At 48.5% G+C, this 26,298-nt stretch overlaps 1 protein-coding gene across 1 annotated transcript in view; it reads right to left on the minus strand.

Annotated features, from left to right (window-relative positions):
* Positions 1-26,298, minus strand: part of kcnq4 (potassium voltage-gated channel subfamily Q member 4) — a 204,892-nt gene that overhangs the window by 20,031 nt on the left and 158,563 nt on the right. The window contains exons 4-8 of the mRNA XM_078423268.1: positions 25,676-25,851; positions 23,928-24,053; positions 22,914-23,024; positions 21,606-21,701; positions 17,191-17,283 (exon numbers count right to left, since the gene is read on the minus strand). Coding sequence (XP_078279394.1) covers positions 17,191-17,283; positions 21,606-21,701; positions 22,914-23,024; positions 23,928-24,053; positions 25,676-25,851 — 602 coding nt within the window. The remainder of the gene's footprint in view (positions 1-17,190; positions 17,284-21,605; positions 21,702-22,913; positions 23,025-23,927; positions 24,054-25,675; positions 25,852-26,298) is intronic.

A 26,298-nucleotide genomic window follows, 5' to 3' on the forward strand; every position in this document is an offset into this window, starting at 1 on the left:
CATACCCGCTGAGTTACTCCAGCTTTTTGTGATACCTTCGATTTGTACCAGCATCTGCAGTTATTTTCCTACATGCCTTAACTAATCCAGTGGCTCACAGTTCCCGAACAATGTTTCTGAAAGCTTTCCCACCACTGAGGTCCGACGGTCTGGGCAAATCCTCATGAACCGGTGAGCGACATTCGTCGCTCCCCTGTCCTCTGTCAGATGCTGCTAACTCAAAGGCTATTGGAAGCATCAGCTTCAACAATCCCAAAATGGAAGGGGGACCTGATGGGGGCAGCCGAGAATGAAGGGGGTCCCAGCGGGGAGCCGCCAAGAACAATGGGGAGACCTGTTAGGGGGCCACTGAGAACGGAAGGAAGACCCAGTGGGGAACCGTTGAGAATGCAGGTGTGGCTCAGAGAGCCCCCTCCCCCCCCCACCCCCGACAACAATGGGGGGACGCGGTGGGGTGTGGGAAGGCTGAAAACAGAAGAGAGACCGGGTGAGGGGCTGCCGAGAAGCATGAGGCAGACAGAAGATAGGATTGCTTGGTGAACTTTTGTAACTTTGTCGGTGCCGGAGACGTGACAACTCTTGTGTACTTCCCGGGTGAGGGCTTGTGCACGATTTTACCAGGTAGTGTGCAAAACAAAGCATTTCACTGTAACTAGGCAGACGTGACAATAAAGTATAATTGGATCACTGAGTTAGGAGCTTCCTCCACTTGAAGAGGTCGACTGGTAGGAGGTTATGGGACGCAAACGGTTTCAACGTACAGACAGCAGGAAAGACCTGGGAACAGCCCAGTACTCCAGATCCATCATCAATCAGCGTGGGCTCTCAGTAGATTATCAAAGGAATAACCCCATCACCCATGCAGGAACCAGGCATAAAGGGTCATTTGGTATCAAGCATCTAAGGGTCCACCTCAGGGAGAGCAAGCGAGTCTCCATCATGAGCTGATGCAAGGAGATGGGGCCGAGGGTATAGGGTTCATGCAGATTCAATTAGCCGGCATTCCAAAGATTGCGTGATCCATCCCAGCGCCTGATACCTCTGTTTCCGTGTGGTCTGAATCCGGAAGAAATTCTTTTTAATACTAAAGAGATTACTAGGAGTCAAGAAGAAAATAAAAGTATAATGTTATTGCACATATTAGGGGGTTAGATCATTCAAGCAGCTACAATGTTACCGAACCCTCCTGTTTTTCACTTCGAGTCGTACAGAATGTAAACAGGCCCTTCGGCCCAACTTGCCCATGCTGACCAAGTTGTCCAAAAGTGGATCAGTAAAATAGACAGGAATGTCAAAACATGACTTGGGTCATTGCTCCTTTTACTCATGACGCTTACCCACAAAAACCACGGGTTACTCTTTCAACAAAACTATTTACTAAAAATTAATTTGAACCAGTTTATTTCATGATGAGATGAGCAGACAGGGTTAGCAATGAAGTTGTAAGCGGTTTGGTTGCAGTTGTGAATAAGGTAAACCCCTGATATAATGGACCACAGAGGGAGATGGTGTCGTTATTGTCCATTATCCGCCGTAACTGAGTAAGGGGGCTGAGTGTTAACTAGTTTAACCCAAGGCTAGGTGGGAAGAAACGTGGAGTCGGTGGGGAGAGGAGGAGGGGGTGGGGGGGGGGGATGTTAAACCAGTGGTAATCCACAGGCCGGGAAGCCTCAGAGGCCCCAGCCCCACACACGGTGCACCAGGCTGCCTTTCCACTGCCCAATGCTGCACTGCACATTGCCTGGCAACCGTACGGACGCCTCGGTCCCCTAAAACCAAACTCCGTATTATAGAGGTCCGTAATTGCGAGGGCTTACCCTACAATGCTGTGATTCTGCTTTGAGACCTGAACCTGGGAGATATGGAATCAGGCTGCCCTCTGCTGCTGGGAGCAGGCATCGCTAGAACTGATGACCCCCTGAGCAAGTGGTCTACTTCGAGAAGACTGTGTCTCACAGAGAGAGTACTGGAGTCACTGAATGTATTGCCCATGTTGAGGACTGTGTGTCCTCACCCCAGCCTCTGTAGACTGCTACCCCCCCCCCCCTGCAACCCTTATGGGGAGACCACCAAGTCCACTACATTGTGGAAAGACATCAGGTCACAGAGGCAGAGTAAAGGTGGGGCGTGGGAGGATTTGTGAGGGTTGGGCTGCGATTTGGGCAATATTCAGCAGGAATTTCCCTCACACCCTCATGGCCGTCCAGGTGGAGCACAAGAGAGGGGGAGATACTCCTCAGCAATGCCAGAAACCTTCACTGGCACCGCTCGTGTGATACCTGCTCCTCCTCACACAGGTGGCTGCTCACATGGCTGGTTCCAACCGAACCATAGATAGACACAAGGTGCTGGAGTAACTTAGCGTGTCAGGCAGCATCTCTGGAGAAAAGGAATAGGTGACGTTTCTGGTCAGGACCATTCTTCAGACTGAAAGACAGTGGTGGGGTTACTCCAGCATTTTGTGTTTATCTTCTGTATAAACAAGCATCTGCAGTTCCTTCCTATCCATCCGTACCGTGTCAGGGATAGATGAGGGCCGTCAACGTTCCAGTTTGTTTGGGAAGGGAGTGGAGAGGATGTTTACACTAGTAGGAGAGTCTCGGACTAGAGGTCACAGCCTCAGAATTAAAGGATGTCCCTCTAGGAAGGAGATGAGAAAGAATTTCTTTAGTCAGAGGGTGGTAAATCTGTGTACAGTAATTCTTTGCCACAGAAACCTGTGGAGGCCAAGTTAATTGATATTATTAAAGTAGAGATAGATAGATTCTTGATTAGTACGTGTGTCAGGGGTTATGGGGAGAAGGCAGAAGAATAGGGTTAGGAGGGAGAGATAGATCAGCCATGATTTAATGGCAGAGTAGACTTGATGGGCCCAATGGCCTAATTCTGCTCCTATTACTTATGATAAAGCTGGAGTTGCTGATTACACAAAGCCAATCTCCCAAAGCACAAACTAATTCCATCTACTGTACTGTCTACTCTGTGACATAGAGGCTGATAAAGTCTTCCTACTGAGCTTGAAAACAATTTGTGACAACATTGAGCTTGAAACATTTTTTTTCTAACATCAGAATGTATTAACCAGATAAATTATGACTGATTTGCAACTAAAGCAAGAACTGAAGCATTTTGGACAGTGTTTATTTAATCTCTTCCGAACTGCCTCCCAGCCCAACCTTCACAAATCCTCCCACGCCCCACCTTTACTTTTGCTGTGTCTACACTGTAGTCAGTGAAGAAGGCCATCAGACGATATAGATCCATTACAGATATGGGCAGAGAAACGGCAAGTGAAGTTTAATCTGGGCGTGTGAGGTGTTGCACGTTGGGAGGTTGAATGTTAGATGAATGGATACATTTCATAGCAAGACCCTGAACAACATTTATATCGAGAGGTACCTGAGGGTTCAAGTCCTTAGCTCCCTGAAGGTAGCACCCATGCAGATAGAGTGGGAAGAAGGCATAAGGTGTGCTTGGCATCATTGGTTGGAGGATTAAGTATCTGTCTTGTTGTAGCTTTATAAAACTTTGGCTGCATTTCGAGTGTTGTGTACAGTTCCGGTCCCCCCCCATTCAGGAAGGATGTGGATTTGGAGGGGGTGCAGAAGAGATTTACCAGGATGCTGCCTGGATTCGAGGTTATTGGGTACAAGGAGTGGTTGGACAAACCTGAAATGTTTCTCTGGAACTTCAGAGCTGAGGGGAGACTTGACAGAAGTTGATAAAAAATTATGAGAGGCATAGATGGGGTGGACAGTCAGAATCTTTGTCCCAGGCTGCAAATGTCAAATACAAGAGGGCTTAGCTTTAAGGTGAGAGGCGATAAACTTTAAAAGAGATGGTTGGGGCAGGTATTTTACAGAGTGGTGGTTGCCTGGAACATGCTGTCAGGGGTGGTGGTGGAAGCGGATATAGGCACATGGTCATGCAGGGTTATGAACGATAAGGACCACGTGTGGGCAGAAGGGATTATTTTCACTAGCCATCATGTTTGGCACAGACATCGTGGGCCGAAGAGCCTGTTTGTGTTCTCTACTGTTCTATGTTCTGTGTCATATTCCCAAGGGTGAAGAAACATGGTTATCCCCAACAGTGGCGGAATATGGTTCATTCCCTAGAAGGACATGGTTCATACCCAATCGTGGTGCAACATTCAATAATGGAGGAATAAGGTCCAGCCTCAATAGAGGAAAACCAGAGTCCACTCCCAAAGGTGGAATAACATGGTCACTCTCCATAGTGGAAGACCATGGTCCATCCCCAATAGTAAAGGAGCATTGGCCATCGCTGGCAGTAGAGGAACGTGTTCCATCCCAATTGTGGAAGAACAAGGTCCATCCACATTAATGGAGGAATATGGCCCATTGGCAATTGTGCAAGAACTTGGCTCATTCCCAATGGAAGAACATGGTCCATTCCCACTAGCGGGTGAGCATGGTGCATGCTCAACAATGGAAGGAGATAGATTATGCCAACGTCTGAAGAATCTGAAGACCCATAGTTGGAAGATCATGTCCCATATCCAATACAAGGAGAACACATCCACTGGGAGAAAATGTCCTGAACTTGAAAGTGCAAGAACATGACCTTTACTGAGAAGTTATTAAACCAGGAATAGAACGGGAAACCTTTTGCTGAAACAAATATTGAATGAAAACTCTCCTGCACATTGCCTGCTAATATTTTTTTGTTTTGATGCATACATAAATATTGAACACAGAGCAGTCCATATTATTTCCCTGGGTCATAGAGGAATTAAACAAGGGCAAGAGAAACCAAAGTAGCTGGGGAAACAGATGCAGATTGACTGATGCTTCACTCATCTTTCACTTTGCTCTGCTGAGGAGATGCAAAGCTTGCAATTGCCTGTCAATTAAATTTTCCATGCCTCCTTGTCCTCACTCTAATTCCTCCATCTTTTGCCTCCTAATTTTTATATTGATCCTGCACGTAAATTTGAGGAACATTGCCTCACCTCTCGAGCATCTGAATTTGATAACGTAATATCAGCCATTCCAATCCTGAACCTCACATTTCCAGCAGTCACTCCATTGTCTCTCCTCTTCTGGCATTTAGTCTCTTCCTGATTACACCTCCTCCATGCACAGTATGAAGAAGGGTCTCGACCCAAAACGTCACCCATTCCTTCTCTCCGGAGATGCTGCCTGTCCCGCTGAGTTACTCCAGCATTCTGTGTCTATCCTCCACACACACCTCCACCACCCTCACTCAGCCGACACTACCACCACCCCGCCATCCTCCTCCACCCTATCATGGATCTAACCTCATGCTCCTCCCATCCCTCTCCCTTCCCCACAATGTCAAAATTCCTCACATTTCTCCGCTCTGATAAAGCATCATTGACCTGTGTGACTCTATTTCCCTCTCTCCATGCACAGCACTTGACATGCTGAGTTTCTCCATCACATTCTGTTTTTTATTCCAGTTTTATTCCCTCTTGAAATGGAGAGGCACATTTGTCATCCTGATCCCTACGCATGTGTATGTCTGTGCCTGTAAACGCTGGCTGATTTACAAGTAGGGTCAATGCCGACAGTCTGACGTTGGTGCAGGTTTGAGACGAGTCCCTGTTTAAATATGGTTAGTGCTCCTGCAAGGAATGTGCTGGCCTCCCTGGCCCTGACCCAATCTGGAATACATCTGTGAATACTTGGCCCTTTTCCTATCTCGTGGCAGGGGCAAGTTGTTGTCTTTCTGTTATATGGGAGTGCATGGTGTCATTAATAGAGAACCAACTGCGTCTCCTCATTCAGAGATTGCCAGGAAGAAAACGTTTAAGTGGGATGTCTCTTGGAACTCTGATTCATTCCACGGGTCGGAAGAAGTGCAGGTCATAATAACATTGTCAGATTAAATTGAGCGAGCAGAAATCAACCCAACTATTCTTGTTAAGCAACTCAACCTCATGCTAGCTCGAATATTGAACAATCGAATTTGGCATTTTAATATTAAAGGTGTGGGTCTTTTTAGGAAGACACATTGCTGGAGACACAAGGAACAGCAGATGTCAGGATCTTAAGCAAAACACAAGTGCTGGAGGAACTCAGCGGGTCAGGCAGCATCTGTGGAAGTAATGGACAGACGACGTTTCAGATCAAGACCCTTGTTCAGTTGAGGACCCTAAACGTTGTCCGTCCATTCCCTCCACAGATGCTGCCTGATCCACTGAGTTCCTCCAGCACTTTGTGTTTTTGCCCAAGATGAATTTGTTTGTGCTTGGGATTCCCTTGAATAACAATTGGAGTTTGTTTGACTTGAAGACTGTCCTTCTGATTACTTTCCTTTGAATATTGTTTCTTTGAAGATTGATTAACAGAGGAAATTAAATTCTCAGCAATCTGGAACGCTGATGATAGATCTTTCTGCTGAGCATGAGTAAGGGTTCCAAACTCTTAGTATAACACAGAAGGACATTCAGCCCCTCAGGTTCATGCTAGCTCTCATAGAACAATCCCATCAATCCCCCTGCCCTCCCTTTAGTTTCAAAGGTTTCAAAAAGTTTGAAAATATATTTTCCATGGGATTTATTTAACTCTCGAGTGCCAGGAGACCAGCTATTGACACTAACTAATGCTCTTTGTTGACAGAAGATACTTCAGCATGCATACCTCAGTCATCCACAACTCGCTGTTCCCAAAGAACAAGGAAAAATATCTTCTTGATTAAAGCTGATATTAATTAATAGTGTGTCCCATACAGATGGCAGGAAAACCATAAGATCATGCTTGGATATGCCACCAATCCACCTTTGGGAGGAAGAGGTGATATCTCAGAAAACAATACATTGAGCAAATTTCCTGTGCCTTTTTACTAATGCATCTGATAAAAAGATTGTGAATCATTACCAGAATGAGGAGACTGAGTTGAGGGGCTGAGGGTGAGTGGGAGGGGGGGGGGGAGGGAGAGAGAAAGAGAGGGAGGAGGAAGATGGGGGAGGGAGAGAGAGGGTGAGAGAGAGAGGGGAAGGGGAGACGGTGAGAGGGCGGGGGAAGCTAGGGAAGGGAAACAGGGGGAGAGATGGGGAAGAGGGATGAGAGAAAGAGGGGGAGGGGGAGAGGAGGGGTGGGAAGCAAGAGGGGAAGAAGGGGGAGAGTGGGGTGGGGGTGGAGAAGAGGGAAAGGGGGGGAGTGTAGGGCTGATAGTAATTCCCTCTCTGCTGGAAGCTTGACTTTGTAAAATAGTCCTCAGTCCCAATGCATATGCAACCAAATTCTTGCAAAAAAAAAAAATTGCATAGTTAGCCACGAGGGGAGTGTTGTGAGCTTGGTTGTGTCTCAGTAGCAGTCTGCTTGGTGAAGAGGGTTACATAGCAGTCAGTATACAACACTCAATGTGAACACAGATATGTGGTGTGGAGCTGACCACACTGGGCATCTCGGCCTGAGGCTGAATTTCTACGTCTTACACCTGCATCAGACAACTTATTCCAGCTGTGATATGGGGAAGGAAGGTTGTGCCACTAACTGTTTTCATAAACGGACCTTACCATGCAAATGTTTAGCTTCAAAATCAATTGTATCTCGCTACATTTTCTAATATGTCTGGTTTGTTTCCACAGTGAAAAGGCAATGGTGCATTTTGAACAAAGTATTCAGTGCAGGATTGCAGAAGTATTCTTTATGACATTCCTTGCCAGCAGTTCAAGGTTGTTGAAACACAGGTTTTGTACGGGACATAAGAACTCCAACACAAGTGACCGCACAGACTAGATGCAGAGTAAACTTCCTACTTCACTGGTTCTCAGAGAACTCCTGTATCAGGTATAGCAGAGTAAACCTTTTGCACTGCCCCATCAAAGGTTCCCAGAGCACCACTTCACTTCAACACTTCAATCCGCTTAAATCAGGCACACAGCGAGTCTTCCTTTAGACAATCTTGCCAAGTGTTTTCGGGGAAGGTATAATGTGAGTCGGATACATTCTTTATGGAATATCCCCATCAAACACTCTAAGATCATGCCTCGTACATTATAAGATTCTTTGCCAAAGGCCTAGCAACACTGACTGGGCTAAGGCCAGACAGATTGGATGTTGGATGTACCTTTGTTTCCCAAGGCCGTGTCGAGAAGGTTGTACACTTCAACATCCTCAGAAGGTTGCCAAATCTACTGCAAGTGCTATCTAATAGCTTCTCTGAAAGAACCTGGCAAAATGATTATTTTTGTTTAAGAGGAACCTTTACTTCAAACACTCCAGTTTCAATGGCCTGGACTGGACATAGACTCCAGGGGAAGATGATAGCAGCTGAACTGGCATCTATTTTTTAATGTCTTTGAGGTTAAACATCACAATTGAGAACGTTTCCTTCTCTTGCAGGGAACAGACCAACATGAAATATTTCCTAAACATATAAATTCATCAGGTTCAGGATAGTATATGTCAGTGTATAAAACCGCACGTACAATTCAAGGAATGTAATGCCACAGCTTATTAGCAAACAGCTGTAATAAGTCTAACATTGAAGTTTTAAAAAGTCAAAATTATTTTAAACAAGGCTGACATATTTTGAATAGGATTGAGATAAACATAAGAGTTAGATTCCACTTTGATGGCCACAAACCTGCCTTCCGACTTATTTTTCTCACTGATGGTAATGAATGAAAAATGGAAAGAGAAATGAAGATTAATAAAGAACGAGAATGTAAATATCACAGAGCAGCTGCTGAGATGAGCGACTATTTCCTGTCCAAATACTAGCTTTGAATTTCTCTCCTTTAATCCCCCGCTGTTTGGACCTGCTCCCATTCACGATGGGGTAGAGGAGATGAAGAGAGGGAGAGATGTAAACTCAACCCCATGTTTCAGGTCACTAAAGAGCACCTCAGTCTATGGCCTGAATTCACATTGTTGTAGGCAGAGGGCACTTTGTAAAGCTGCAGCCATTTGAGTGCCAATGCTGGCTGGAAGGGTTAAATACCTTCAACCAAAGTGCAAGGGATTCTCCGTGGAAGGGTTAATCTCACTCCGGGGAACCCAGCACGTTGACATTAACCCTTGAAGAGGCAAGGTTGGAGCTCAGTGTGTGGCCTATGAGCAACTGACATGACCAACATCATTTGGATCCCACTACCCTAGGGCAGGCCAATTAAAGCAGGAAATATAGACTCTCATCCCAGGAGCTGACGGGTACGTTAGAACTGAGCAAATTAAAAAACATCCATCCTCAGAGAGAAAGGTGCACATGCATACAGGTGCAGGTTCAGTTAGAGATAAATAGATTTGTCACCTACCTCTCCCCCAAATTACAGGGGGGTACAATTAATCTTTGACTTGAATGAAATGCATGTATCCGTGGGGATTCCTCTTGTAATTTTTTGCAGTCTGAATTTTTAAGTCCACCATTGCGCACACGGCTGAGAGACTCAAACATCACAGCCAGTTCTCTGGAGGTTGGTTTTAACAAATGAAAATGATCATTCCTTTTCCACTGCCAAATGTTCTGACTCTCTTAAAGGGACAATATCTTCAATTTTTTGGCTTGGTTTGCAATTCTCTGTCTGGGTAGAAACTGTTCAGGATTTTTCCGTGGTGTTTCTCCGTTTCCCCACATTCCGCTCCCTGGGAGGTTTCTCTGGAGATGAGTCGGGACAGACTGGTGTGATGTGGTAAAGTCACAGAGTGTAATACTGAGAGGAAAGTGCCCAGCTTGGAGAGGGGTATTTCAGCTGGTTATCGAACCCTGCGTCATCTCTACCAATAACCCACCATAAAGGCAGAAGCCGTCTGATATGTGCTCGGTCCCTCTGAGTTATCCAGACAGTCGAACTTAAAACTAACATCCATCACAGTGAGGAGGGGGCTGGAGGAGACTCACTGTAATGCATGTTTCTTTTTGTTTTGTGTTGGTTTATGATTGTGCGTTATTGCATATTTTTATTGCTTATTTTTATTGCTCTTATTGTTGGACTGTGGGTAATCTTTCATTTCACTGCATATTTAGGTGTATGTGACAAATAAATGGACTATTGACTATTGAACAAGTTCAGAACAAATCAATATTATTCCACAGTCAGACCCCCTAACAGATCCATCCTGTGAAGTTTTACTTTACTTTAGGTATACAGCACGGAAACAGGCCATTCGGCCCAGTGAGTCCATGCTGACCATCGATCACCCGTTCACACTTGTTCCATGTTATCCCACTTTCTCATCCACTCCCGGCACACCAGGGGCACTTTTTACAGAGGCCAATTAAATTACAAAGCTGCACGTCTTTGGGATGTGGGAGGAAACTGGAGCATCTGGAGGAAACCCATGCAGTCACAGGGAAAACCTGCAAACTCCACACAAGACAGCACGTGAGGCCAGGATTGAACCCGGGGCTCTGGCGCTGTGAGGCTGCGGCTCTACCTGCTGAGCCACTGTGCTGCAGAAGGCGGGAGGCTCCACCTGAAATCTGGGCACATTTTTATCAAAACACTTATCGACCTGGAAACAATTCTATGGGACTGGATTAATGTTTACTTGGAAAGGCAGTGACTGATTAGAAGGAGACAACATGGTTTTGTTCAGGGGAAATCCAGTCTCACGAATCTGAGTGTTTTGAGGAGAAAACTAAGAAAATTAATGAAGGTAGCAGTTTAGACGTGATTTACAATGTACTTTAGCAAAGCTTTTACTTTAATTTAGTAAACTTAGAAATACAGTGCGGAAAGAGGCCATTCAGCTCACCGAGTCCGTGCCGACCAGCAATCCCCAGAACTCCTACATACTAGGGACAATTTACAATTTTTACTGAAGCCAATCAAGTTACAAACCTGTACGTTTTTGGAATGTCGGAGGAAACGGGAGCACTCGGAGAAAACTTGGTCATGGGGGAGAAAGTACAAACTCCATATAGATATCACCTGTAGGCAGGATCGAACCACTGTAAGGCAGCAACTCTACCGCTGCGCCACTGTGCCGCCTGTATTTGGCAAAGTCCTACATGATGTGCAGGGCAGGCTGTTTACACAGAGGGCGATGGGTGCCTGGAACGAGCTGCTGGGGCTGGTGGTGGAGGCAGTTACGTTAGTGGAGTTTAAGAAACTTTTGGATAGGCACATGGATATGCAGGGTCTATAGATTCTGTGCACGCAGTCTTGGTATCATGTTCGGCAAAGACATTGTGGACTGAAGGGTCTGACCCTGTGCTGCACTGTTCCACGTTTTATGTTCTATATTCAATCAAATGCTTCCTTGATTCGATATCAAGAGCAGTCATTCTCACCTCACCTCTAGAATTCAGGTCTTTGGTCTGCATTGGAACCAAGGCTGCCATGAGGTGAGCAGGGAATGTTCCTGGCCAACCCTAAAGTGAGGATCAGGGAGGAAGTGCCACCTGGTGGCACTGCTAACTCCTTCCACCACAGTCCTGGGCCACCTTCCACTTTGTCAGGTGGGGACGGGGACGGGGACGGGGGGGGTGATGAGGAATGGGGGCAGGCAGAGGTGATCATGAGAAGTCCCAGGATTGGGAAAGCAGTAAAGGTGCCCCAATGGCCCATTGGCACTTGAGCCACCTTGTACTGCAGGGAACGGCTGAGGTCAGTCTAATCCTGAAGCAGCTCTTACCCAAAGCTTGCAGAAACCAGCAAGAAGATACCATCACTTTCATCCACACATAAGAAACAAAAAGTAAAAACTGTATTGTTAGCTTTGCAAGACCTGTGCTTGTGTGAGCACTTCAGCATTAGTCTTCAGAGTGAGCAGTGCCTGTCCAGTGCGTTGCAAAGCATTCGGTGCGGTGACAGGTAGGAGACAAATACTATTTAACCTCTGTGAAGTGATCTGATTTGACTAATGGTCTCTTCCCTGTTTTTCCAGAAGAGTTTTATCTTCACAAAACAAGGGAAAAAGCCAATGAATCATAAATTAACCTCGAAACATGCGGTTAAATGAGCACAGCGACGAGGAGAGGTGAACAGAGAGAAAGAGAGAGGTGGACGGAGAGGAGAGAGAGGTGGGTGGAGAGGAGAGAGAGGTGGACGGAGAGGAGAGAGAGGTGAATGGAGAGAAGGAGAGGTGGAGAAGGAGAGGAGGATGGAGAGAGAGTGGTGGACTGAGAGAAGAAGAGAATTGGATGGAGAAGAGCGAGGCGGATGGAGAGAAAGAGGGGATGGAGAGAAGGTGGACAGAGAAAAGGTGAGAGGGATGGAGAGGAGAGAGGGAATGGAGAGAAAAAGAGAGCGGACAGAGAGGATAGATGGAAAAAAAAGAGGTTGATGGAGAGAAAGAGAGAGGGATAGTGAGGAGAGGGATGAATGGAGAGAGATGAATAGAGAGGGATTAAAGAGAAAGCGAGAGGTGGATAAAGAGAAGGAGAAAGACAGAAGGAGGCACAGAATGGGGATACTGAAGTTGATGGATGATCCCACAAAGTAAGAGCTGAGCTTCTAGTGAGATTATTTTCAACGACACCATTCTTCACAACCCTGAACCAAACATCACCTGAAGTGACAACTGAAACTAGTTGGTGCTTAAGGCCACAACTAATTTAATTTGGTCCTTACTTTTGAAAATTAGACGGCCCACTGCAACTCTGCACTTGGATGCTCCCTAAAATGATGCTTTACACCCCACTTTGCAAGTCATTCACACATCAGAGGTTTCACTGCTCCGCTGTTGCCACTTCAGCTCATCCTGTCTTCTCCCACCTTCCCCATTGTCATCACCTTCCCCATTGTCCTCTCCCACCTTCCCCATTGTCCTCCTCCACCTTCACCATTGTCTTCTCCCACCTTCCCTCTACCTAGTATGACATATCTCTGCTCATCTGTTCCACTAAAGGGTCCCAGACCTGAAACCCTCACAATTTCCCTCTCCTCAGATGTTGCCTTATGTGCTGAGTTTTTCTAGCGTTTCCTGTTTTTATTTCAGCAAACACTTCTCCTCTAGGCTTTGAAGGCCAGGACATTTCATCAGCAGGACATTGGTCACCAATCTGCTGGATGATATCAGAAAGTGAACGAATAGGAACTTCTTCAACCAGCCTTTAAACGGTACATTTACACTTGGCGGGGACTTGAGTCACCACCAACGACTAAGCTCCAAGGTAGATGTCAACCTTAAGTTGTATCTTGCATTTGTGACTGAGTTGAAGTTTACTCCAATCTCATCTGGCTGCATCATAGCAAATACTGTTCTTCTGATCAATAAATCCAGTTCAAACTCAAGAGATGGGATAAGTGGATAGCTGTTTAATACTAGGGAGTAGAAAGGGAAAATGGCCACTTGCAATTACAATTAACATCCAGATGGTTCAAGGTGCCCTGACACCAGAGATACTGTCACAAAGAGGCAGAAGCAACATTAGAGAGATCTCAGAGAGAAAACAAAGCTAATAGGGAGGGAAAGGAAATGGGGAAACAGGATGGGAGGTAGGGAAGAGAACTGGTTGACTCTCAGTGGAAGAAATTAACTCAGGCATAAGCTCACATGCAGCAAACGCACCGACTGAAAGTATAAAAAAAAGTTTAGTCAGACTGATCAAATAAACAGCCGCAAAACAGAGTGACAATAATGGCAGATAACCGGAGGGTGGAGATGTAGGCAGCACAGTGCAACAAGCCTCCAGTGTTGCATAGTAGAAGCAAGGGGCTTCAGTAGCATCTTGCAGAAGCAGCTCCATTGCACGGACATAGTTCTGAACTAGAATGCATTTTCCATTTTAACCACATGACGACTCAACATCTTTTTTCTCCATCTTTGTTCCAAAACTTTAAAGGAAAATGCAACATCATTATAGAGCCCTCAGTTTGTAGGAACTGGGGAGTTGCCATGACAGTGGATGGGAATTGGCCTGTGCACTCTGGACAGTGGCTTTGTAAAGCAGTGCTCTCTGCCCAAAATTTACTTCCATTGACTTCAATGAAATGGCGCTCGGCAACGGGAGTTCAACGCATGGTCACGACTCTATTGCATTCAGTGCATGTGGTCCAAGTGTCCACCCCTGAGGCTCTAGACATTGTGCAGCCCCGAGGCCGGTTATCCTAGGCTCAGACACTTGAAACCCACTTCATTTGCGCTTTCGCTATTTGCAGGATTACCCTGCATATGTGTTATGAATCAGGAAGTAAGAATTTGGCACAGGAGTCTGGAAAGAGGTATCTTTACTGCGATTTCCCTGCTGGTGAATGAACCTTGATGACTAGTGTGTATGAAGGAACTGCAGATGCTGGTTTACACCAAAGATAGAGACCAAATGCTCGAGTAACTCTGCGGCATCTCTGGAGAGAGGGAATGGGTGACGTTTTGAGTCGTGACCATTCTTCAGAAAAACACGGGTCTCAAGAAGGGTCTCGACCCGAAACATCACCCATTCCTTTTCTCCTGAGATGAAGCATCTTGTGTCTATCCCAAGGCGGGCAGTGTGGCTTTGTCACACAGCCGGGCGAGGTGATGCCCAACGCAGGCGGGGCAAGAGGAAGGCTGGAATGCCACTCACGGCCGGTGGTGTTAAGGGTAAGTGGGGGATTTTAAAGGTTCGAGAGGCCTACTGAGACTGGCTGCTGGGAGTGTCTGCACCCTGGCCCAGGAGGTACAAGTACCCAGCTGTTCCACAAACAGCTGCCCTGGTAGAAGTAGGATAAGAGGGACCTGGTGGGGGGGGGGGGGGGGGGGGGGGGGGGAGGGGGTTACGAAGAAGGGACGAGTACTTTTTATAACGTTGTCGACGTCTTTGTGGCGACTTCTTTGTGTAGTTTGTATGCAAAAACAAATAATTTTACTGTACCTAGTTGGTTAGTACAGGTGTCCGAGGTTATGGGGACAAGGCAGGAGAATGGGGTTAGGAGGGAGAGACAGATCAGCCATGATTGAATGGCATAGACTTGATGGGCTGAATGGCCTAATTCTGCTCCTCATGACCTTATGACCTAGCTAGGGACAAGTGACAATAAAATATCATTATGAATATCATCAAGTACATCAGTTACTTGACAGAGGAGACAAAAAGGTATCCCCCTCCCCCCCTCCCCCTTCCCTGAGGATGGGGGTGGTGTGTCACTGCCGCAGTGCCTCCTGTTACCAGCGAGGAACTGAGACCAGGCACGGAGTTCAATAGGTTGCAGGGTCAGTGGTCCTAGAATAAGTGCGCCCACAGAATGGCCTGCTCTTCTCTATGGCAAGGGTGGATCCATTGCGATGAAAGATTGTATGTCCAATAACTCTTGCCGCAGTGGGGCAGGGCACATGCAAGGTAACCAGGTGGTGGGTCACGTTGATCTTGGGACATGCTCCATGGATGGCCCTTGTAGGTATGATGCTCCTGACCCGTTTAAGGGGCAGCATCCCTGCCTGGGCTACGCCGTGCTTGGGTTTCACGGGGATTGTGCCCGCAGGTAGTGCCAAGGGGTGCCCAGCCCGGGATGAGCATGGAGACAGCGGCTTGCTTGGGCAGAGATATCTCCACCGCACCCTTGTTGAAGATGGTTCAAGAAGTCTTCCTGAACTGTCCCAATGGCCGTTATTTATGGGGAAACCTGTACTTATATATTTAACGTGTCCTTTGACCAAGCATTGTGGAGAGGGGATCAGCTTGGTAGGTCAAAGTTATATTGTGTAAGAATAAAGTCTACAACCATGTTGCATAATCGATTTAAGCTCAACAAATCAATTAAACGACAAGTAACTGCTTGTGGATATTACCTGTGGACAGGATTGATTGGAGGGTGAATATCACAATCATGGTCCTGGCTTGTTGCTTTTACTTGAGGTTAGAAACTCGTAGGAGGGACTGTGTGCTGCGCTCCCATTGCATTAACGTCTTTTGAGAGCCACTCTTTCTATTAACGTGAGGGTAGATCTGATTGACTCACCCAGTCTGGCTCCTGAACCCAATGTGGGCGGGCGACACAAATGTGCCTGGGGCAGGGAATATATCACCAGACCAATGGAACTAACCTTCCGCCCTCAGTGTGGGCGGGCGGCCATGTTTAAAATCTTATAATTCACACCTTCACACCTGAGTAGTCATGGGTGCTCCATGGAAAATCTACCAACAGAGATGATCTCCCTGCAGCCAGCAGAGGAGAGGGAGTGTAATGGTGTGACGGTGAACTACTGCTGCCTCGATTCCAGTCATAGGCAAGGAGTACACATGTCTGTCACAGTGAGTACAGCACGAATGCAGCAGCAAAATGCACAACAAAGAGAAAGACACCTTCATTATTGGTCTGCCATTAGTCGGGGGGGGGGGGGGGGGGAGGGTATTTAAGGAGGAAATATTTCATCTTTACCAAGTTTGTTTGTTATTTTCTAAATGTTTGTGAGCTAGGATCCCAGTGGCTATTACAAAGCCTGACAGGTCACTGGTCATTTGAGGACCAGCACCGAGCCGTGACTGACCCTGTGTCACACCAGCACTAACCCAGTGGGCACGATGGGACGAGTGAGGGGGAGCAGGGAACTTGAGCGGACTCCACCCACGCTCCTCCCCTCTTCGTCTCCACACATCCACAGGCACTTGAATTGAATTGAAGGATACAGCGCTGAAACAGGCCCCTTGGGCCCACCCAGTCCGCGCCGACCATCGATCACCTATTCACACTGGTTCTATGTTATCCCACTTTCTCGTCCACTCCCTACACACACGGGACGATTTACACAGAGGCCAATTAACTTACAAACCCGCACATCTTTGGGATGCGAGAGGAAACCAGAGCACCCAGCTGAAACCCACGTGGTCACAGGGAGAACGTGCAAACTCCACACAGACAGCACCCAAGGTCAGGATCGAACCCAGGTCTCTGTCACCATGAGGCATCAGCTCTACCAACTGCGCGATTGTGCTGTCCTTTATCGTGGCAGACTGTTTGACTATTGGAGGAAGCATAGTCAAGTCGAACCCATTCTCCTTTGGTGCTTGCAGTGACCTTGCACTACCCACTGCTGGAGGGATAGGGATCTTGGGCCTTGTTTTCCTTCCCCATTGTAGCACAAATATTATCAACTCTCTTTCTCAGGCTGAACTAGCAAGCTGGCACGTAAAATCGAAGGGCAATATTGGGGGTGTCGATGCCAGTGTGAGCAACCACAGTGGGGTTCCCATGCAGCCTCGGACAGACCAATGAATCGGTGTTTTCTCTCCATTGCAAGCTGTGTAGATTAGCCCGAGTGGTTGCTGGTACCAGCGGTAGCCTGAGAGAGCGGGTCAGAATAAAGACTTGTTACTTCGGTGATGTGTGTGTACATGCCTGAACGAAGGTAGAATACTGTCATAGTAATACCAGGTGGCAGTCAGGTAAGGCCGACTCACGTCTGTGGAGTAGAGACGCCAGGCAGCCTGAATGAATAAAAACAGAAAGACACACACTGGGCAGTCAGACCGTCACACAGGACAGGAGCACACACAGATAAATATGGAGCGGCACAACTACACAGCAGCGTGGCGGGGGATCCATCTGCTGAGAAACATCACATCACAGCACACACAAAACAAACATTGCCCCCTTTGCTTGTGAAAACATGATCGACAAACGCACTGCCTGCCTGATGCATGCTAACACCCAGCAATCAGCCCTGCCTGTGGAGACCTCAGCAGGGTCTACGTCAGTGCAGCCACTGATGATGGGCAAACTGAAGGAGGTCTGGCGGCTTCCTAGTTTCTCTTTGACTTAAAGGTCTCTCAGTATAAACACATCTCAGCTGGTCAAGGCAGCGATGCTACCTGGGGAGGTTATTACAACCCAGTGGTATGGACAATGAATTCTCCAATTTCAAGTTACACCACCCCCCCTTCCCCCTCTCTCGTCACTGTGCTCCATCTCCCACCCCGCCCCCCCCCCCCAACCCTAGATCGCACCCATTTCTCCCACTATCCTGCCCATCTCCCTTACCCCCACATAAACACTTCCACCTAGACCCCCCCCCTCTGGTTTTACATTTCACTCCTCTTCCTCTCACTTTACCTGACACCCTTTCATCTCCTTTTCATCTCTGGCCTTTGTCCACCCATCTGCCAATTTAAACTGCACTCACCTGTATCCACCTATCACTTGCCAGGCGTCATCCTGCCCCCAACCTCTTTTCCCTCCAATGCAATCAGTCTGAAGAAAGGTCCTGGCCTGAAAGGCGCCTGTCTATTCCCTCCACAGATGCTGCCTGACCCGCTGAGTTGTTCCAGCACTTGGTGTTAGGCCAACTAGTTAATGATAAGTCAGTGTTGGGCACGCCTGCTCTCTCAGCCCAGCGCCTGTGGGCACAGCCCATGAGATTGAGGATGGGGTTTACACTGTTGGCTGACTGTGGCCCTGCCCCAGGTAGGTGCTTTCCAGTGGTAAGTTTGAACTCATCCCCTCATCCAGCTCAGTGTCCGTTCCATTTAACATCACACAGACAGAAGGCATGCACCTGGTGAGGGCAGTGAAGAGATCGCCCTCTCAGTGGTACATGTGAAGACGTGCACCATGCCCGCTCACGTCACTGGTCTTCCTGGGATCTATCACCTTCCTGGTGCTTTGGGAGGTCGGCATCTGAGGGCAGATGCTGCATTAATGCGAACACTCACCTCTGAACCGTGCACTGCGGCCTGGCCCTGTAGGCTTCAGTGAGGAACCTGGGTTGCTGTCGTACTGGAGTACTGCACTGTCGAGGAGTTGTGTCGTCAGTGGGTGCTAAATGAGTCCAGGTACGCATTGAAGATTCCGCCACAACGTACCAAAGGTGTGCAGTCCCTTTGTGCACCTGGTTACCATCAGTCTCTCATCCATCGTGGGTACCTCTGCTGATTTCTCGCCCCTTCACTAAATGTTGGCTCTTACTGTTAGTTTAGTACTTGCTACCTCTCACTGTTCTCACACCCACCCCCCCCTGTTCCCCCACATCCCCAGGCTGGTGTGGTCTAATCTCTCCCACCATCTCCCCCACTCCCTCCAGTCACCTTGCTCCTATCTTCTCCTTCGTAGACTCATCTCCCATCCCGGAGTTCCTTCATTTCCATGTTATTCCCCTGCCTTTTCTCCCCCCTGAACCCTTCCTCCTACATCCCTCCTTCCAGCTTTAAATTTCACTCCTCCTCTTCTCTCCTTATCTGAATAACTTTTGTCTCCTTTTCTCCTTGTATCTTTGTTACTTACTCCCCCCACCTGCCATTGAACCTCCCCTCCCCTCAGCCGTATCCACCTATCACTTATCATGGGTTTTCCTACCCCCATCTCTCTCTTCCAGCTTCCTCTCCCACCCCCTGCCACCATCATTCTGAAGAAGGGTCCCGACCTGAAACCTCGCCTGTCCATTCCCTCCACAGATGCTGCCTGACCTGCTGAGTTCCTCCAGCACTTTGTGTTTTACTCAAGAATTTAGCATCTGCAGATGATTGTGTCTTTCGCTTCTCTTCCTGTCCAATATTGTTTCACTGCACAACACTTCCTGGAACTTCTGAGCTTTAAGCACCAGCACTTCATCTGAGTTTTGCAGCAAGATGTCGATCGTGATCAACTCATCACCTCACTCTCTCCAGATAGTCTTCCTTAAACTACCCATGCCACTCATTATTTCATAAAGGTCACAGCCCTTCCATTAAACAATCACTCTCCGAGGAAGTGGCTGGCTTGCGACCTGAGGAAAGCAGCAGGGAAGAGTCCTTGCTGTTCCACAAACACCAAGCCTGCTTTTCCACACAATCACAAGGCAGTTAGGCTTCCCTTGACATTGTCCTGCCCCCACTTCTTTTCCCACACATAATGTGTGTTCACATGGACTGATGTTCAATTAGTGCTATTCTTCATTAACAACCTTCTTTCCATCTAAGGTGACAGGTTTAGAGGGATATGGGCCAAACGCAGGCAGGTGGACTAGTGGAAATGGGACATGTTGGTTGGTGTGGACAAGTTGGGCCGAAGGGCCTGTTTCCACACTGTGTATCTCTTTGACTCTAAGTGGTCACTGTTCAGAGTCCAATTCTTATATTTCTCTTATATTGGTTGATTGATTGATTAAAAGATACAGCCTAGAAACAGGCTCTTCGGCCCACCGAGTCCATGCTGACCATCATCGATCTCCCATTCACACTAGTTCAACGTTCTCCCACCTCTTCATCCACTCACTACACACTAGGGGCAATTTACAGAGGCCAGTGAACCTACGAACCCACACGTCTGAGATGTGGGAGGAACACCTGGAGGAAACTCACATGGCCACATGGAGAACGTGCAACCTCCACACAGGCAGCACCCGAGGGCAGGATCGAACCCGGGTCCCTGGCACGGTGAGGCAGCAGCTCTGCCAGCTTCAATTTTAATTTCTCTCCTCCTGTTTATGCTTCTCCATTTATCCAGACAGAACTTTACCTGCTTCATTCAGCCAACACTACCAGCATGGTCTTTGTAATGCAGGAGGCCAATCAGCCCATCTCTCCAATGTTGGTCAAAAGGACACCACACCACATAACCATCGCTGGGCTGTCAGCCCTGCTGGTCACAGCTCTTCAGACACATGGCCAGGACCTTCCTCAATGCGGGAAGGTCTCCTGCCTCCCTAACCCTCTGAGACAGCGAGTTCTACTTCCCACTAGCAAAGGATAGAGACCTCAGCACACAACCACCTGTGCCTTACTTGGCTGGACATCCAGTAAATCAGTGGACACTGCCCAAGAATGTACTGCTGTTCACGTTCACTTACACAGGTGGAATGGAGCTGGATGGGGGGGGGGAGGTCAGCTGGAATGTATCCCACTGAGGGAACAGTTCAGGACAATCCTCAGGCACTTGCTGTCCTGCAATAATGTGGGTTTGGAATTCTAACTATGACGAAGGGACTAACACTGCCATGGTAATGTACTTTAAACAAATGCTTTAATGGCACATTAGCAACTCTTTGGAAATTGACCATAGATACAGTACAATCCCTCCAAAAATCAAATGTTAGTTATATTTATTTCCAGAAGCAGACCTCACTATTTTTTTTCCAGTTTTCTTCTGAAACGTGTCTTCTGATGCTCTGCACTCAGTATTACAACCCTCGCCTCTCCCTCTTCCAGCTTTCCCCATCTGTAAGGAGCTTCAAGAACTGGCTGGTATCACAAAATGCTGGAGTCTGCACTGTAAGGAGTTTGCACGTTCTCCCCGTGACCTGCGTGGGTTTTCTCCGAGATCTTCGGTTTCCTCCCACACTCCAAAGACGTACAGGTATGTAAGTTAATTGGCTGGGTAAATGTAAAAATTGTCCCTAGTGGGTGTAGGATAGTGTTAATGTGTGGGGATCACTGGGCGGCACGGACTTGGAGGGCCGAAAAGGCCTGTTTCCGGCTGTATACATATGATATGATATGATTATAACTCAGCAGGTCAGGCAGCATCTCAGGAGAGAAGGAATTCCTTCCCTCCTGAGATGCTGCCTGACCCGCTGAGTTACTCCAGCATTTTGTGATACCTTCGATTTGTACCAGCATCTGCAGTTGTTTTCCTACAAGAACTGTCTGGGGCTGATGCTCCTCCTTGATCCAGCAATCATCCCCTCCCTGTCTGTTACTGCAGAGAAACCAGAAACTGCTGTTCCGTTCCACGTCCTAGCTCTGAGCCTTTGAGGCCACAGCCTGAGCACTTCCCCGGCCTGTTACAACTGGGGTACATCGGGCAGTGCTGACCAAGTGCCCAGTTCCACACTCACCTGAATGAGGTTGGCAGCGGGAGTTCTCCTTTTCTCAAAGTGCTTTTGTCGGTGTTGTTCTTGAACTTTCAGAGCAAACCCCGAGCCCAGAATTCCCTGCGGACAACAAACCTCCATGAGTCACTATTTGGAGACCCAACACTGAGCCAGATTGAACACTGTCAATATTGTCACTGGCACGGTCAGAAAGGATTGGTGCTAAATATTTTGAGCAATGCACTCACTTTCCGACTCTGATTGATTGATTAAGTGAAATATATAGGAGGGAAACAGGCCATTCGGCCCACCGAGCCCACACTGACCATCAATCACTCCTTCACAGTAGTTCTATGTTATCCCACTTTTGCATCCATGCCCCTCACTCTAGGGGCAATTTTCACAGAGGCCACTTAACCTACAAACCGGCACATCTTTTGAGGTGGAAGGAAACTGGAGCACCCGGAGGAAACCCACACTGTCACAAGGAGAACGTGCAAGTCCATGCAAACAGCACCCGAGATCAGAATTGAACCCAGGTCTCTAGCGCTGTGAGTCCAGCAGTTTATTTGAGATCACTAGCCCATTATGAAAGTTGACAGCATTGACCCCTAAGCAGCTCATACATCATGCGCGTGCTTAGACTGGCAGTGACAATTGGCTCATTGATCACAGGAGATCAATGGATCCTCATGGATCCTTGGAGATACAGGACACAATCTGCGTCCGCAACAACAACAGAGCAGTAGTCAATTGGCACGGATTGTTTCTTCCTCTCCATGGCCAAGGATGCAAATGCCATCCTCTGCACCATCTGAGACCAGGGATGTGGGCAGCAACCCTACCGGGCTATGCTCACTCCGCTGAAACCCTCCGTGACCACCCTCAAGTGGGCTCCTCACCAGTGCTGGAGGAGAAAGTGCCCACCTGGGGCAGTGTTGAGGCAGATTCAACAATAACACTCAATAAAGGCAATTGGGGTATGCATTTCACAAGGGAAAGAAAGGCGCTGGACAGCAGAGTGTGGGTGGAGATGCTGGGCTTTGCAGTTTGTGCAGCTCTTCCAGTGACAGTGGAATGGTCCGAGCTCTCTCACTTACCAGTTTCCCCAAATCATATTAAAAGAGAGATAGATCTCTAAAACTCTCAGCAACCTGTTCCACAAGGGGTCGGGGGAAGGTTCTAAATAAGCCCATGGTGAAAGTGCTACATTCAAACTCAACAGTAATCATGAAAACTAGAGCTGGAAGGCGAAGCTAGTCAACGAGTAAAAGATAATATGATTTTAGCTGGTGGGATTTCACAGCGTTCTGCAGCGGCTCCAATACTTACAGCTGGGAGAGCAAAGAACGAGACCCCTAGCAGCGCGAATCCTGCCGCCAGCATCCGGCCGAGCCACGTCTGCGGCGTTTTGTCTCCATAACCGATGGTCGTCAGTGTGACCTGTAAAGTTGGAGGATTTCAGTTTAGAGACGCGGCGTGGAAACAGACCCTTCGGCCCACTGAGCCCGCGCCGACCAATGAGGACCACACACCAAAGACAATTTACAGAAGCCGGCCGGCAAACCTGCAAACCTGCATGTGTTTGGAGTGCGGGGGGGGGGGGGGGGGGGGGAACCGGAGCACACGGTCACAGAGAGAACGTGCATACCCCACACAGACAGCATTCAAGAGAGAGCTAGACAGAGCTCTTAAGGATAGCGGAGTCAGGGGGTATGGGGAGAAGGCAGGAACGGGGTACTGAGTGAGAATGATCAGCCATGATCACATTGAATGGCGGTGCTGGCTCGAAGGGCCGAATGGCCTACTCCTGCACCTATTGTCTACCTGTAGTCAGGATTGAACCCTTGTCTTTGGTGCTGTGAGGCAGTGGCTCCACCAGCTCACCTCTGTTACCTCCTCTGGCAGCTCGTTCCATACACCCACCACCCATCAATTTCTGGGTGAAAAAAAATAGTCCCTCAGGTCCCTTTCCCCTCTCACCTTAAACCTATTAATGTCAGCCTGCACTGCCCTGTGTTTGTTCACTCTATCTATGCCACTCATGATTTTCCGAAGGTCACCCTTCAGTCCCTGACACCGGGAAAAATAATCCCGCTTATCCCGCCTCTCCTTACACCCTTGGTAATAACATCCTCATAATTCTCTGCTCCCCAGCACTGAACCTCGGTTGTTGACGCTGCCATTTTGTCTTCTCCTGTAAACATCCTGGAGAGGTCATCTCTTCATGCCCCAGAAGCAAATGACAAGTTTAACTGTTCACTGTTATTGTTTTGGCGCCTCACCATCACACACACAGGGGAGGCATCGGAAGAGCAAAGTACATGAAGCGGAGCGTGGACTTACTGTACCCCACCAGAGGGAGTCCGCGTATGTTAGAAATTCCGAATTATCCTCCTTCTCGGCCAGGTAGACGAGGAACGAGGAGAAAATGAGGATTAAAAACCCGATGTACCAGGCTGTGATCAGCTCCTGCAACAAAAACAAGCGACTGGCTTACTGCAAAGATCCAAACCAGCAGGCAGCACTGGAGACAAATAAACATTTCAGCCTCTCTGTACATTAATTGGCTGGTGTGGACATCACTGTGGGAGCGAGTGAGTGAATGAAACTGACTGGGGAAAACCCCGGCCGTGACTGGAGTGAGTGGTGTGTGATTCACAGTGTGAAGGGGGGAAATCCGGCCCTTCTCCCACCTGGTGTTTGTGCTGATATTGATTGGTTTATTACATTACAGCTTTTCCCTGTACCTCAGTACCACTGACAGGAGAGTACTCTAAACTAATCATTGCCACGTGTATCGAGATATAGTGAAAAGCTTTGCAAATCGTACTGCACACGAGTACAAACAAATCTCGCCTCGTACCACAGGTAGTGGAAAAGAAGGAAGGAGACAGAGTGTAACATAACATAACATAACATAACAACACTTTATTGTCACTCGGCACAACACCGAGCGAAATTTCAGCAGTCACACAAAATACAGCAAAAAAGAAAAGAACACAGGACACCCGACCCCAACACAAACATCCATCACAGTGACTCCAAACACCCCCTCACTGTGATGGAGGCAACAAAACTTCCCCTCTCTTCCCCCCGCACCCACGGACAGGCAGCTCGACCCCTACCGAGGCAAACGACACGCACAGCCCCCGCAAGGGGATGGAAGGCCCCCCGGCCGAGCCGCCCCGGGCACCGAAACGTCCCGCGGCCACACCGGGCGATGTTAAGTCCAACGGCCGAGCCGCACCCGGCACTGGAACAGTGTGGAGCGTAGGTGGGACAGGGTGGGAGTGAGGTAGAGTACGGTGCTGGAACTGCAGAGAAAGTGCGGACAAAACCATCCGCTCCTCGATGTTTGCCGGAGCAGCAGCTCACTGGGGCACTGAACAAGGACGGCAGGCAACAACGGCGTTGTGTGTGGGGGATGTGGGGAAGGGGAGGCTTGCTAGGTTTAGGGGTTGTCCTCATGGATTAAGGAGTCGATGTGGATTCAGCAAGGCCGACTGTTCCCTGGCTGTCTGGGTCCCTAATCTGGACATTATGTGTAAATGTGTGAACGCCCACACCCCGGCTGTGGTGTCTTGCAACGTCGCCAGCTGGCGGTCTTATGGTTCACACACAAAGGTAAAGGGGAGGAACTCGAGTGAAGAATCACAGGGCAATCCTGGGATGTGCCGGAGGAGAGCTCGGGGCAGGGTGGTCAGCAAGCGTGGAACTGTATGGAGCTGCCGTGGGGCAGGGATGGGAATGGGAGAGCGTACACCACTGAACTGTGTGGAGTGGACCCTGGAGCAGGGAGGAGATGGGAATGGAAACGCGCAGAGTGGGCACTGACCTCGGTGTGTGCGTGCACCATGAACCACGTGGAGCGTTTGTGGAGCAGGGAGGAGGTGGGAGTGAGATCGCAGAGAGCGGTCACTGACCTTACTCTGAGTGTACATCGGTCACTGACCTTACTGTGAGTGTACACCACACTGTGTAAAGTGTACTGTGGAGCAGGGTGGAGGTGGGAGTGTGAGTGTACACCATGGAACAGTGTGGAGCGTAGGTGGGACAGGGTGGGAGTGAGATAGCACAGAGCGGGCACTAACCTTACTGTGAGCATACACCACGGATCCCAGCAGCTTCCAGGTGCCGCCCCTGCGGTCCATCCTCACCATCCGCAGGATCTGCAGGAATCGCATGCTGCGCAGGGCCGAGGTGGCAAAGATGTTGCCCTTGGTGCCGGCGGCAATCACCGCGACAGAGGCCACAAAGACGATGAAGTCTGCAGGGTGGAAACGCGGGAGTGAGGGGAGGTCATTGGCCACATCTACTGCCTCCGCTGGAGGACCATCTGCGTGAAGGTGGTGGTGGCACCAGCATGCTCCTCCTGCCCTCACCACCAAGCTGAACGAAGGGTGGAGGTGTTGTCCACATTCATGGACCTTGTCCAGTTCACACAGTTCGGCCGTGAAATGGCTGATTCTACAGTCAGACCACTTGCCACCACTAAATGGTAGATATTTTCCCTAGAGTGCCAGAAGCTGATGTTACAGGGTGTGGAGACTTTGGAGAGACCGCACAAGAATGCTGTCTGGATTAGAGAGTATTACCTATAAGGAGAGGTTGAACAAACTTGGATTGTGTTCTCTGGGAGATCAGAGGATGAGAGGAGGTCTGATATAAATTGATGAGAAGTAAGGAAGGGTTAGGCAGACAGAGCTTTTTCCCA

The sequence above is a fragment of the Rhinoraja longicauda genome, chromosome 27 (genome assembly GCF_053455715.1).
Source record: "Rhinoraja longicauda isolate Sanriku21f chromosome 27, sRhiLon1.1, whole genome shotgun sequence".
Taxonomy (NCBI): Eukaryota; Metazoa; Chordata; class Chondrichthyes; order Rajiformes; family Arhynchobatidae; genus Rhinoraja; species Rhinoraja longicauda.